The 14,074-nt window shown below is 37.5% G+C and overlaps 1 protein-coding gene across 4 annotated transcripts in view; it reads right to left on the reverse strand.

The window, feature by feature from the left end:
• The window catches only part of LOC109045313 (AP-1 complex subunit beta-1), a 49,571-nt gene that overhangs the window by 14,577 nt on the left and 20,920 nt on the right, over positions 1–14,074 (reverse strand). For all 4 annotated transcript variants that reach the window (XM_042724878.1, XM_042724879.1, XM_042724877.1 and 1 more), the window contains 11 exons: positions 13,958–14,073; positions 13,472–13,637; positions 13,087–13,185; positions 12,436–12,695; positions 11,939–12,131; positions 6,360–6,401; positions 5,166–5,312; positions 4,342–4,487; positions 3,286–3,415; positions 1,097–1,181; positions 838–924 (listed from right to left, as the gene is read on the reverse strand). In XM_042724878.1, coding sequence (XP_042580812.1) covers positions 838–924; positions 1,097–1,181; positions 3,286–3,415; positions 4,342–4,487; positions 5,166–5,312; positions 6,360–6,401; positions 11,939–12,131; positions 12,436–12,695; positions 13,087–13,185; positions 13,472–13,637; positions 13,958–14,073 — 1,471 coding nt within the window. The remainder of the gene's footprint in view (positions 1–837; positions 925–1,096; positions 1,182–3,285; positions 3,416–4,341; positions 4,488–5,165; positions 5,313–6,359; positions 6,402–11,938; positions 12,132–12,435; positions 12,696–13,086; positions 13,186–13,471; positions 13,638–13,957; position 14,074) is intronic.

The following is a 14,074-nucleotide window of genomic DNA, read 5'->3' on the forward strand; positions in this document are numbered from 1 at the left end:
CCATAACCAATCCCATATAGGGCTTTTACATGGATTTACTGTATTAACACTAACTGCATCATGGTATTGTAGCTGAAATATGGGATATACATACGGATTTTTATTATATTAATGCAGACGTATATTAAATGTATTAAAGGACTAATGGTTGTGTTATTAAACTATAGCATTTGTTTATACTAAATGTATTTAGGCTGCTTTCATACAAATACTGTAGAAACCACATAGTTACATTTTACCATGGTAGTGAGGTGCTTTGTGTGGTTTTACCTTTGGTTATCATGATCTAATTGTGTGATACTGTAGATGTCCAATAATTAACCAATGGTTAATTATAATCCAATTAGAGTCCTAACTCCTAACTTTATACCCTATAAATATGAGGTTGTAATTTTTACAGATGTTACCGTTTTTGTTACTGAATAAATTTACATTTGCATTGTGCCAAGTCAGGGAACATACACCCGTTTCATGATTTGTAATCACCTGTTAGAATGCTAAGAAGTTAGTTTCTCTATTAAGATATTTTTTGAAGTAAAATAAACTGGCTTTTAGTATCTGTGCTATGAGAAAAATGGGAGTGCTTTTCAAGCAGAGACACTGTAGCAGGTTGCAGCTATCTGTATCAGGTGCCAGTTAGATATGGACAGAGCCCCAACTACAAAGAGGTATGAGCGTTCTGGCAAGCAGATCAAAAGTCCTTTCCAGTTACCCTGCTATTTGTAAGCTTTCCTCTATTCTATCTGCCTTTGATTCAATGACCACAGATCCATACATCACAAAACCCCTCTAACACAAACTCCCGAGTCATGCATGTTGAGGGCTAGTTGATCTCACCTGCGTTTAAGTGGCACTCTTTGATCTGGTATTGCAGCTCATTCTCATTTGGAATGTCCTTCCATGTGGCCAAGAACACCTGACGCTCTGTTGAAGAAAAGTTTAGAGATTATCACGTGGGATTGGCCAGTCAATGTCTAAAGTGTATTCAATCCTAATTATATCCAATCAATCCACTCTTTTATTAAACCCAAACGTAATCAAAACTTCAGTGTGTAACTGTTTTTAGATCGAGCATGTGTGTGCAGAGTGCTTGTACCCATTTTGCCATCCTCCACGAAGAAGACGCTGAGAGGGATCAGCGTGCTGAAGTAGAAGACATCAATATTGTTTTTCACAGCCACCTGGGGTGAGAAAGGTTGAGTGGTCAGACTTTTAAATATACTTCACTGCATAAGGGTCTAAAATGCCTCTGCAGCCCGACTGCATTTTGATGCTGTTCTTATTCACCAAATGGAAAAAGAGCTTTCAGTTGCATGGAAAGGGAAACAAGAAGAAAGGCACAAGAGCAGAAGAAAGGGGTGGCGGAAATCAGTGGTTGCACCCCGCTGATGAGTTCTTTCATATTTCACACCATGAAAATATTATTAGACTGCAAATCAAGCCATAGAAATCCAAAAAATAAATTATGGCATAACTGACCTCTATTTTTAAACACCCATAGTATCTTTTGTTGGAAAGGAAGATCATTTTTATTCTTGGTTAGACACAGAAGCACAATTGGCAGAATTTTTTTATTTTTTTTGTATTTTCTGACTAATTAAGAAAAAATGTGGATTGGTTTTAAAAATAATTCACCCAAAAATGAAAATTTGCTTAAGATGTAGATGAGTTTGTTTCTTCATTGGAACAGAATTGGAAATTTAGCATTACATCACTTGCAGTGAATGGGTGCCGTCAGAAACATCATAAAACAACACAATAATCCACAAGTAATTGACTCCAGTCCATCTATTAACATCTTGTGAAGTGAAAATTTGCGTGTTTGTGGGAAACAAATCCATCTTTAAACTGTTTTAACTTCAAACGTTTTTTTTTTCAGAAATGAGTCCATAATTCATAAAAACACAGTCCTAAACAAATATAGCGCTGAATTTTGATGTAAAAGAGGATTGACTTTTTTATTATTATTATGAATTATGAACTCATATTTTGGCCAGAAGTGACAGTTTGATGGATTTATTTCTTGCAGCCTTTTCACTTCTCAAGACGCAAATAGATTGAATGGAGTTGTGTGGATTACTTGTGGATTATTGTGACACTTTTATCAGCTGTTTTGGACTGATGGCACCCATTTACTGAATGCTAAATATCTCCAAATCTGTTCAGATGAAGAAACAAAGTTATCTACATCTTTAATGGCCTGAGGGTGAGTACATTTTTTCATTTTTGGTTATTCTACCTCCTTAAATAACAGATGTTTAAAAAATACTACTACTACTACTAATAATAATAATAATATATACTTGTATGAATAATTCAGAGTAATCTATAACATGCATGTACAAAATAGAGGTTGAATTTTTATTTTATGCCAACTTAAAATTTTCTGGAAAAGGGCAGCTGGTACACTCAGCAAACTGCATCTTTTTGTGTTCCACTGAAGAAAGAAACTGGTACAGGTTTGAGATGACAGGACGATATTAAATACACCTGTTTAATTAACTGGGACATGGACAGGTCATAGCATCTCCCGGCCACTCAAAGGTCATTCAGTTGCTGTTTACAGTGATGACTCTTGAGCTCATGAGAAATCTGAACTCATTAACACAAGTCATAAACACTCTGCAGGCAGCTCAGTTTAATACTGAATACCCAGATGCTTGACACTAACAACAGTGAAGAGGAGAAGAGTCACAGAAGGTGATCTTTAAACAGGGGCGCATGAAGCAAAGAGAGCAACCCAGCAGGATGTCACAGGCAGAAAACAGAGGTGGGACATCACGGTGTAAATGAATTCTAAAGGAAGGAACAGTCAGAGCAAACACTGTTGGACGTCCATCTGAAGATAAACCGACACACTGGTGTAAAAGTAATGAGGCAGAAACATGTCGATACTAATCATATGAAACAATGATGATTCATAATGACATTTGTATCTGATTGATTATCTGCATTAGTAGACTAGATGCCGTGGGCAAGTACTCATTATCTAGAGTGTTTTAAAGGCATGAAATTGAATGTTTTGCAGCCGCTGTTCACACAAATGATCTCAGTAACTAATGAAGCACGTGGGGATGACAGACTCAATCGTGCGTGATGTGCAGTTGAGAGTTCGGAGGTTTGGATACACAGAGATGTCATTTAAACATTAACCGCATATTTGTAATGTGTTATTTCCTGTGGGATGATTAATGCAAAGAAAGGACCTCGGGGGGACCCAATGGGCGTGTGTGGGTGTGTATGAGGTCATAAAAATTCATGGCAAAAGGCAATAATGCACTGTACCTGTAGGTTGTTGAGTGGGTCCATTTTCATCACAGGGCCGATGGTGTTGAGGGGGAGGGAGATGTCGATGCTCTGGCTGGGCATCAGTGGAGTGTGCATGGCGAGAGGTGTGGTGGGGATCACTCCAAAACTAATGACCCCACAAAAAAAGACAATAAAACATATGTACATAGCCTCTAATTGCTCTATGTACATGTATCAGTTACAGAAAAGGCAAATGAACGCTTGGCAACAAGAGCAAAAATTAAAGTTCCTGGCTATGTGGCCTCTAACTTTTAAGATTCAAAAAACCAATTGATGGTTTAAACAGCGAGGTATGTGAAAATAATCATCTAAGTCTAATTAGATATTTAGATTATCTAATAACAACAGATCTACTGTTAAACTTTGCAGAAAATGATCATCAGAAGTTGTCAAGTAATTAATTTTCTTTGTTGTTGTAGTGGCTAAAATACATAAATGGAAAAGAATATATAAAACCACTGAATACACAAACTATACAAAATATCTAAAAACAGTAATATTGTGAAACATCACAATTCAAAACTGTTTTCCATTTTAATTCATTTTAAAACAATGTATTCCTGTGATGGCAAACATGATACATCAGAAAACATTTCAACAAATAGTCAAGAAATGTGTCATTATTATTAATGCTGAAAACAGTTGTACAGATTGATTATTATAACACTATAAATGTCACTTTTGTTCAATTTAAATCATATTTGCCATGCTAAAATAATAATTTCCTTTAAATCCTACTGACCAAAAATATTTTAATCGTAGTGTATTAAATGTCATAAAAATATATTTCACAACATAAATTAAAAAATCTATAAACAAAAATACTACATACAATTATATATATTCTAATTTATAAAATACAATATATATAAAATTCAATTATATAGCCAAAGATATTTGAATTATTTAATATAAATAAACAATTGCTTAAATTTAAAAGCTTCATTCCTAAAATGGTTATAAGAAAATATGCCACAATGATCATCATCAACTATTATCACAATGACTGTAAACAGAAACACACGCACAGACCTGTTCTTGTTGAACTGGATGGCAAAGTCAGTCATGTGCTGCAGGGCTTTATTAATGAAGGACATGTCCATGTACATGTGACCTTGACGCCGAGAGAAGGTTCCAGATATCTCCAGTCCTTTTGCTTTGACTGCTGGCAGCCATACTTCACAAACCAAAGAAATGAGTGTTCGCGGTACATTCTCTAATTTACAGTTTGTCTAACTAATAAAGTAAGGCTATGATCTTCTCTAAGAGGATAACTACAGTCATTCTAAATTGAAGGGCAGTTAAACAGAGGAGTCTGACATTCACCTACACTCACTCACTCACCCAAACACTGTTGCATACAAGAACTGAGCTGGCATCCAAAAAGAAACAAAATCAGATTAAAAGAGACAAATTAACACATCTATATAAGTAGCATGAGGCACCCAGAGCACCAGGGGAATTGGAAGAACTCTACAAGGTAGTTTATAAAGTATCCTAATAAGAACTAATTGTGCTCTGTCCTACTCTACTGACCTACTCTGGCTCTAATGGAGCTCTTATTAATGATGTCGTTCCCCCGGGAGCCGTTCTGTACGCCTGTATTTATGTAGCACATGAAGTTAATGCTCATGCTGGAGAACGAGAACAGACTGAACTTCCCTTCTTGAAAGGCTCTTCATTATGAATGAAATGGCTGCTAGTGAGATTATGCTCTAGTTAATTCTGAGATGTGAGTTGCTCTGCTGTTGGATTGGATTTGGAGAGGTTCTGGCTGTTTGTTTGAGAGGTGTTAAAAAAAGATCAGAAACGGGTGAGGTGTTATGGTTTACAGTTTAACGCCGAGTAATACTCACAGTTTTAGGTGCCACATATCCTCCTGTAGCAATGGACATTCCTGAGGACAACTCAAACAGGTCATTGAGGCCGCTGCTGATAGCAGCAGGTGTAGGAGACGGTGCAAAGGTGTTGGGCACCGACGACGGGATGAAGTTTTGGCCCACCTGCATGACACAAACATAGCATAGTAAGACTTCTGAGTGTCAAAAGAGTTGAAATCACTCTAGCAAGTATCTGTGTAATCTTTAAAACAACAGCAACAGGATTTCTTCATGCAGGCGATACCAGAAAAACCAAAACTACAAGTCAAAAGTTTGGAATAATTAAGATTTTGCAGTGTTTTTAAAAGAAGTCTCCTCTGCTCAGCTAATCTGAATTTATTTGATATGATATTGTGAAATATATTAATATTTTAACCTAAAGGAACTGTTTTCTATTTTAATATATTGTAAAACGTAATTTATTCCTGTGATGTCAAAGCTGAAATGTCAGCAGTCATTACTCCAGTCTTCAGTCTCACATGATTCTTTAGAAAATATTCTAATATGCTGATTTGGTGTTCCAGTTATTATCAAATATCACTGGTGCTCATTTATTAATAAATGAAATAATAACTGATTTTTAATCAGTGTAGCGGTTGGGGTTCCAAAAAATAATAAGCAGCAAAAAATGGGTTTTCACCACTTAGTTAATAATAAGAAAGGATTCATTCTGAAGGATCATGTGATACTGAAGACTGGAGTAATGGCTGCAAAGATTTCTGCTCTATCATCACAGAAATAAATCTGACATTTTAAAATATATTCAATTGTAATTACATTTCACAATATTCATATTTTATTAATAAATCAAATAAATGCAGCCTTGATGAACATAAGCGAGTTCTTTCAAAAACATTTTAAAAATCATCATTCCAAACTTTTGACCAGCAGTCTAAATAAGAGCAGTCCAAGGAAAAACAAGGCATTTAGGTACCAAAAAAAAAAAAAAAACCCCAATGACAAAGTAGGTCTTTAGAGAAAATCTTTAGAGAAGTTCATCATATCAAGAACTTTTCATCCAAAAGCAGGATGGATTTTTGTGCATGCAAAAGACAGAAACAAAGCAGAACACACAGCTAGGTGCCTACTCTACACAGAATCATATAAACAGCACACAACATGCTGAGTGTGGACAGACGGATACGAGCGGAGACAGAGGAGCTCACTTACTGCAGGACTGCCCCCAACACCTCCTCCCAGGTCTCCCCCGAGCTAAAACAGGGAACAGAAGACCCATTTCCAGGCCAACAAACAACATGAGAGAGAGACAGAGAGACACGTCAAGGATCCACTAATAACAGAGTTTTCCTGTTTACAAAAGACATCATGTCACAAACAACTTAAAAAGCCTGCTATTTTAAACTTTGTTTTTGCCATGGCTAAAATCAACCTGAAAATGTAATCTTTGAGACACCCGCAGCCATTAACTCAGCTGTTGACCGAGACTAAGACGAGTGAAGCTGATGACAGAGGCGTCCCTGCAGGAAGAAAGAGATGAGCAGCGCTCCTGTGTTCCTGTCATAGTCTGAAAGCAACGATTCAGCTTGGGTGTTGCAGAACTTAAGAAAAAAACTGATTTGTGAGTGACGTTACTGCACTGAAATACTGAAAGGAAAAAATAAAAACAAATCTACTAGACTTTCTGAACAATATGACAAATGAAAAATGTAACCATGTCCATAACCTGAGGGAAATATTGCTATAAGAGCTATTTTATCGTAAAACAAATAATACAAACAAAAAATAAGAGAACTATTATAAAAGCAAGACAAGACTATTTTATCCATTGACATAAATCGGACTGTGTAAATGTTTTATATAACAGGTGGTTGGAGAGGTTGAAAAACGAGAGGTTTGGTGATATCTAGGGGTGCACGATATATATCGGCCGATGATTAATGCGCATTTCACATTGAGCAGCTTTTACTAGACAGAGACGCTGTAAACAGACAAGCTGCGCAAATCCACGTTCATTATAAGCTTGGATTTGCGCAGCTTGTCAGTTAACAACGGCTCTGTGTAGTAACACCTGCTCTATGTGAAATCATGCACCTGATGGAATTTACTGCTGATTAGAGAACCGGCTTTACTGACGAGATGCACATTAATCAACGGCCGATATATATCGTGCACCCCTACTGATATCAGCAATAAAGGAAACATGCTTCAGTATACCAAAGTATTACATTTGGATGAAAGACAAACATTTATTTTTCTTCGGAATAAAGTTCACTGATGCATCACGCACAATAATACTATAAATAAGCATTTAGAAAGTAAACAGGGTAATTTCTGATTCTATGATGGCTAAAGCAATGTAAATTCTTTCTCTTAGTCCACATTCTTCTTGCTGACCTTCAGCTGTACAGTCACCTTGATTTTCTCACTGAGGAAATGAGTGAGATTAAACAACCTTGCAGCTTCACACTCAGCAGGACACAAATCACAAGCTGAGCCATGAAGTGCAACAAGCAACGTTTAGGGTACGGCAGAAATGGAGGGTTATGTCAAATGCAAATATTCTGAACCAAATCTCAATGGAGGAGAAAAAAAAAAAACATTTGATACTTTCTGAGTCATAATATGATTCAGATTAGACAGACTTAGAGACCTGCTACATGTCAATGTACATCTGATATGAGCTAAAGAGGCCGTTGCATCCATTCAGGTGCAGAGTCCGCAGTGTTCGTCTCTTTGAAACACTCATGACCTTGAGCAGTCAGATGGCTCTGCAGACTGCTCAGTGTTTAACATTCCTCAGCTCTGAACACTGTCTCCTTGACAAGGATGACGAACACATTGGTATTTCATTTATATTGACTCATTTAGTCAGCAGACTGAATACAAAGCTTTGTGCCACTGTTAAGCTGCGAGTTGCAACCAGTTTTAACAATTGGGTGGAAAAGGTAAAAATTGGCAATTTGTTTGACAATCCATTCTAAATCTTGTTTACTCCAGTCCATTTTGAGTCTTGGATTTTTGTTGGATTTCATGTCCATTTAGAGAATTTACTTAGGTCAAAATGTCAATGTCAGCAACAGAAATCAGTGGCGGAATTATTAAACCAGAACAAAATATACCAAATATGTTTCAAACTCTTTGCACTGTATGTATATGAGAATAAATCTAAAGTGACTAGTCTGTCAGAAAACCATTGTGACCCATCTTACTGTAAGTTCTTATCTCATCTTGCCTGGGGCACAAGAATCAGCACCTTGACTTTTCCCATCATTTCAAGTCTCACCACCCGTGTTTTGTCATTTGGCAGAGGAGTAATTCATCAGGAGTTTTACAGAGCAGGGAAACTCAATTTTGAGTATATCACTAGTCTAGAGACTGGATTGCAACACCTTTCCTAACACCCTGTTCAACACGGATTGAGCTAGAACAGCATCTTCACACAGCAAGTGGCATGTCTCTCTATCCTGGTTTATATAGGACACCCGTGCAAAGCTCTGACACAGTAACTCCTCCAATTTGGGAGAAGATTGAACTGAGGAGCAGCACCTGCGCTGCCCAGATATAAACGCCTCACATGTGCCATGCTGGTAATGCCTGCAAGATGCCTGCTTGACAAATCCAATTATACACAAGGAGGAGGAAATAGGCCTTTTGTGGCTCCAGGAAAAAATAAATGAACAAATCGTTTCTGGATGTGAAGATCCTGGCATATACACACAATATTTCCAATAATATTCATTAAAGGGACAGATCACCCCAAACATTTCTGTCAGGATTTATTTACCCTCATGTCATTCCAGACAATACAATCTTCTTTAGTGGAGCACAAAATAAGGTATTCTGTTAAAGAAAGGTAAGAAGTTCAATTTTGAAAGCTCTCAATTCAAAGCCTGACGAAGACCACTTGTGGCCGAAACATTGCAATCCATTAAATAATAAAGCATTCTTTGAGAAGCAAAAGTAATAGTGTGCCAGTCTTTTTGCATTTTATTTTTAAAGCTCAACACCCATCATTTACTGCCTTTTTTAAAGCTGTAAATAAATCAAAGATTATTGGAGTATGTCACACAAGAAAATACTATTTCAGTCTTCCTACTTTAAAATTTCACATTTCATTCAGTGTGTTAGTTGTCGTTTCTTGTAATTAAATGTGAAATTTACCAGCAATTTTGGGAAAAGAGCAACTTAGACATTCAGTACAATATCTTAATTTGTGTTCCACAGAAGAAAGTTAAATGTTTTAAGGTGATGTTGTTACAGTGTAATTACACAAATAAGTATGTTACATTTACTTACTATTGGGTTAATTTTAAGGTTAGTCACCTGTAATCATATATAATTTACTGTTATTAACAATATAAGTACGTGTAACTGTAATCTTAAAATTAAGTGTTATTGCTAATACTAAAATAAGTGTATAAAGTAAGATTTTTTTAATATTTTGATATCCATTTAGAGAGCATGATTTGCACAGATCCTGACTGTTAGATTATATGCAAGATATTTTGTGAGTTTGCCTTTCTGTGCTCTCTCTCTCGTACCCTCCCTTTCTCGCCCCTTGTGCTTCTCCCTCCTTCCATCTGTGTTTCCTCTCAATGTATACTCACATGTCTAGGATACTTAGGGTTTAAATGGTAAGTGCCAATGCTCAATAATGTATGGATGTAATAATAAACTAAGAAGAAGTTGGTGAACAGACAATTTGGCTTCATGTTCATAATTCTTCCTATGGGCCCATGCAAGGACTGAGAACAGTCGGACTGCATCGAAAGATAAAGAGCTAAATAATTTTTAACACTGACCAAAAATGTAAATCTTCTTTTTACTTCCCTCAGGAAGTGTGTATGTGTGTGTTGAGTGGAAGATTTTACGTGGGCTGATGACTGCGTATAAAGTGGCAAGACTTTCAGCCCTGGGGTTCTGGTGCTGTGGTTGCGGTGAGTTTGGGAGAGCAGGGAATGATATAATACTTCTGAGCTCTCAAACAGAGTCAGAACACTTCATATACCTCACTCTCTCCACTTCAACACAAGTCCTGCAGCTATGATCAATGCTCAAAATAATAATTTATAATTCAGCAGCATGATATTTTAAAAGGACAGGCACATCAGAGTGAGACTTTTGGACCCACTGTATGTCTACACGCATCAAACTGGAAAAATCATTTCCATTATATGTACACCATAAACTGCACAGTCACAATCATCCTTCATTATTATTCAAGTTTGGATTTGCAGTACCGAGCAGCATTCAGCACCGTGTCAATAAATGATGAGCGCTTGACTGGAAGTCAGAACGCTTACGCAATTCACATTCCAGTTAAGAAGCGCTGACCTCGCTGCTGTTTCACTCTGAGCTTCTTCACTTTGCTGTTCACTGTCATCAGGCAGAAGCTTGTGAGACCTGGTTGCCATGGTAACGAGTGTGGTTATCGCTCAAATGTGAAATATACTGCTGCAATCATCTCACGCTGAGTGGAGTGCCCTAAAACCTTGAAACCACACCTGCACCAGTGAACACGCTATCCAGGCTGAACACAAGCCTCAGAGAAACTAGTGAAAACAGCTGCATGAGCTTACCTGAGGACATGATTGCGGCAAACGTTGCTGATTTATAAATTTCAGCTCACTTGTGAAGCAATATAATTACAAAACCTATTCAAATGTAATTATTGAAAATAAAATAGACTAAAACATTTAAACATTTCCACTGTTTTGTTTAAACAAATATGCACTCCCTTCATATTCACAATTAAGTAAGAATAGTTTCTACCAAAATACCATAGTTACTGTAATACGGGTGTTACTACTGTAAAATCATAACAAATTGATATCAAAACTTTAAACAGCATTTCTTTCATTGTAAAAAAAAATTAAATAAATATTGACAAAATTTATATTTCGTATAAATGTCTTGTATAAATATTTTGCATAAAAAATCTAAACACTCCTTAAAAATAAATTTCTAAACTTAAAATAAAATAAAATAAAAAAACTGGCAATGAGACAAGAAAAAAAAAATCGTAAGCCTCGTTTCGAACGAGCAGTACGGTAGAGTACAGTACAGTACAGTATGATTTGGGACAGCACACCTTAATCAAACTTTCGTTTCCACTGTGGAAACATAGTGTATGCTGGAAAGTAGTGATCAACGTCATACTCGCACAAAGAAGAAAGCGCAACATTGCCTGTGTGTAAAAATATAAAATTCTAAAATACAATGTTGTATTTTTTTATGTTTGCGCCCTCTGATGTAAACAAGCCAAACACCCAGCAGCATGGTGGAACGAGTGAAGGAGACGCTTCATTCCCTTTGTGTTGTCATTCTCCTTGTAGCACGCACAAGTGACGATTCTCTGTCAAACAATCAATGATCTGCAGTAAGTCTAGGTCACCCATTAGGTACCAGACTTCTGTGACAGGTACCCCAAAAGAAGGGTCCCAAAGAGTGCTACGGTATGATTCGCTATTTAGGTACCATTCACAACTTGTCAATGGAAACAGAAATAATTACGTACCTTACTGAACTGAACCATACAGCTCGGTGGAAATGAGGCTTTATTATCACAATTTTGCCAGATAAACATAGTTTTAAAAGTTGTTTATATATTTGTACTGAAAAACAAAACAAAAATACTGAATATTAAACTGATTTTTGCATACTATAGCAACAATATCTGAGGTAACCATGGCACTCCAGTGGAAACTATGGTTATCATTGTACAGAGTTAAACTAAGGGATGTTGGACATTACACAAGACAGTACAATTATAAGTGAAGAACACGCACCAAACTGTCAAGACCACCTCCGAGGAGATCCACAGCGCCTATCTGCATGGAAGACCCCTGGGGCACGTTGACGGGGGGACCGAGGTCCAGATTAAGCAGGTCTCCCAGAAGGTCACCCTGAGATGGAATGACTTGGGGTTGATCGATAGATGCAGCCGGGCCGGCACTGACCGGGCTCTCCCCGGTGTCGATACTACAAAAGAATGATGATTCACAGTGAGATGACGAAGTGAACAAAGGATTCTTCATTGTTCTAGTGGAGAGAGGACAACATAGTTTCTTTGTGGCACTACTTTCGATGAGTCCCCCATTGTATTACTGCACTGAGACGGATTCAGACATCCTTTTTTAAAAACTGGGAATTACACAACAATAACACTAATAACAGGGATGCCAGATCTGTGATAAAGACTTTTTAAACCATTTTATAGAGCTCACACTAACAAAGAGCCATTTTCAGTCAATTAACCTTTTAGGAGGTTTAGCCGTATTAGTACCTGCCGTGCTGGATGGGCAGATGTTTGCGGTGAATGCCGTGGCTTCCTTCCACAAAGGCATTGGGGGGTTTGTGGTAGACGGAGGCCAGCGAGCCGATGTGGCAGATGAGCTCGTCCAACAGGGTGGGCTCAATCAGGTCTGTTTCCTCTGAAATCAAAGGCTTCTCAGACAGCACAACCTCTTTAGCAGTCACAGGGTCAGTAGACAGCAGACGCCAGTAGATGTAGCCACGATCACGCAGGTCAGGGTTATCAGAGTCCTGACGAGATGAAGAAAAAAGCATAGTGTGAATGGAGAGGAAACGTGACACTGACAGCCAGACGCTGAGCTCATTTTGAGATTTGACTTTTATCTATCATCTGCATGTTAATGTAATATTTATGATGGTGTGGATGTGTTCTGATGCTGATGGACAACAATACCCAATGTTGTATACAATGAGCATAAGTACGCAATTGTCTTTCATTACAAATAGATTCAAATAAACAAACCTTTATCTGATATAAAGTGTGCCAGCATTCGTTAACTGTATTTTCAAAATGTCGGGTGACTAAAGACCAAACAAATGTATCTGTGCTATTTTCAGCTGCTAATATCAAATTATAGTGTAACACTACAGTTTATTATCCCCAAGCACATCTCCATCTCACCTGCGTGGCCAGACTGAGCACTTGCTGAACCAGCTCCTGAGTTTCTGAGGGCTTCTTCAGGAACAGCTTCACTATGGCTGTCAGCAGAGTCAGCTGCACCTGAAACAAACAAATGCAGCAGATACTGAATCAGAGCCCTGCTTTTAAACAAACTACATACCGTATAAACAAAAAACACCATAACAGCAAACAACTGACAAAAAAACTAAACAAAACAAACCTAAACAAAACAAACACCACCACCCAAACAAAACAAAACAAACCTAAACAAAACAAACACCACCACCCAAACAAAACACACCTAAACAAAACAAACTAAAAACAATACAAAACAAAAAGAACAAAAACAAAATAGAAAACAAACTAAAATATATATATATCAAACCTGAGTGCTTTCATCATGAAAGCCCTCAAGGAAACTCTCCAGGAGCTCATCAGCGTTGTCGATACGCTCAGCATATTCACCCACAATCCAAATCATGGCAGCTCGAGCGTCTGGCTCATCCAAAGAGTCCAGGTTTTCACACAGAGTGGCAATTATGCTCTCATACCTGCGCAGACAACAGAGAGGTCTTTAAGCTGCCCATTAATTATATGTTCTTTCATTCTACATGGACTTTTTCTTTTTCTTTAGATAGACAATGTAATATATACTCAATTCCAAAACATAGTGAGTTGCATACACAGCATTGCTTAATAATCCTAAAATACCTTTTAGTCTAATTGTAAGGCAGCACAGAATGTACACTGTACAAAACATGCAATCCCAGAATACATTGTGTCAAGCTGAGTGACAAAAATAAATCCAAAGTGGTGGAAGAGTACTTAAAAGTTTCAATGAAATTAGTTGAGATGAGAGCTGTGGACTGACTTGTTGGGGTATTTGCGGAAGATGTCCCTGATGACCACAATGGCCTCTTGCACGACGTAATTGACCTTAGTCTGGATGAGGTCCAGCAGAGTGCTAACACAACGCTCGGCAGATTGC

This window comes from Cyprinus carpio, chromosome B5 (genome assembly GCF_018340385.1).
Source record: "Cyprinus carpio isolate SPL01 chromosome B5, ASM1834038v1, whole genome shotgun sequence".
Lineage (NCBI taxonomy): Eukaryota > Metazoa > Chordata > Actinopteri > Cypriniformes > Cyprinidae > Cyprinus > Cyprinus carpio.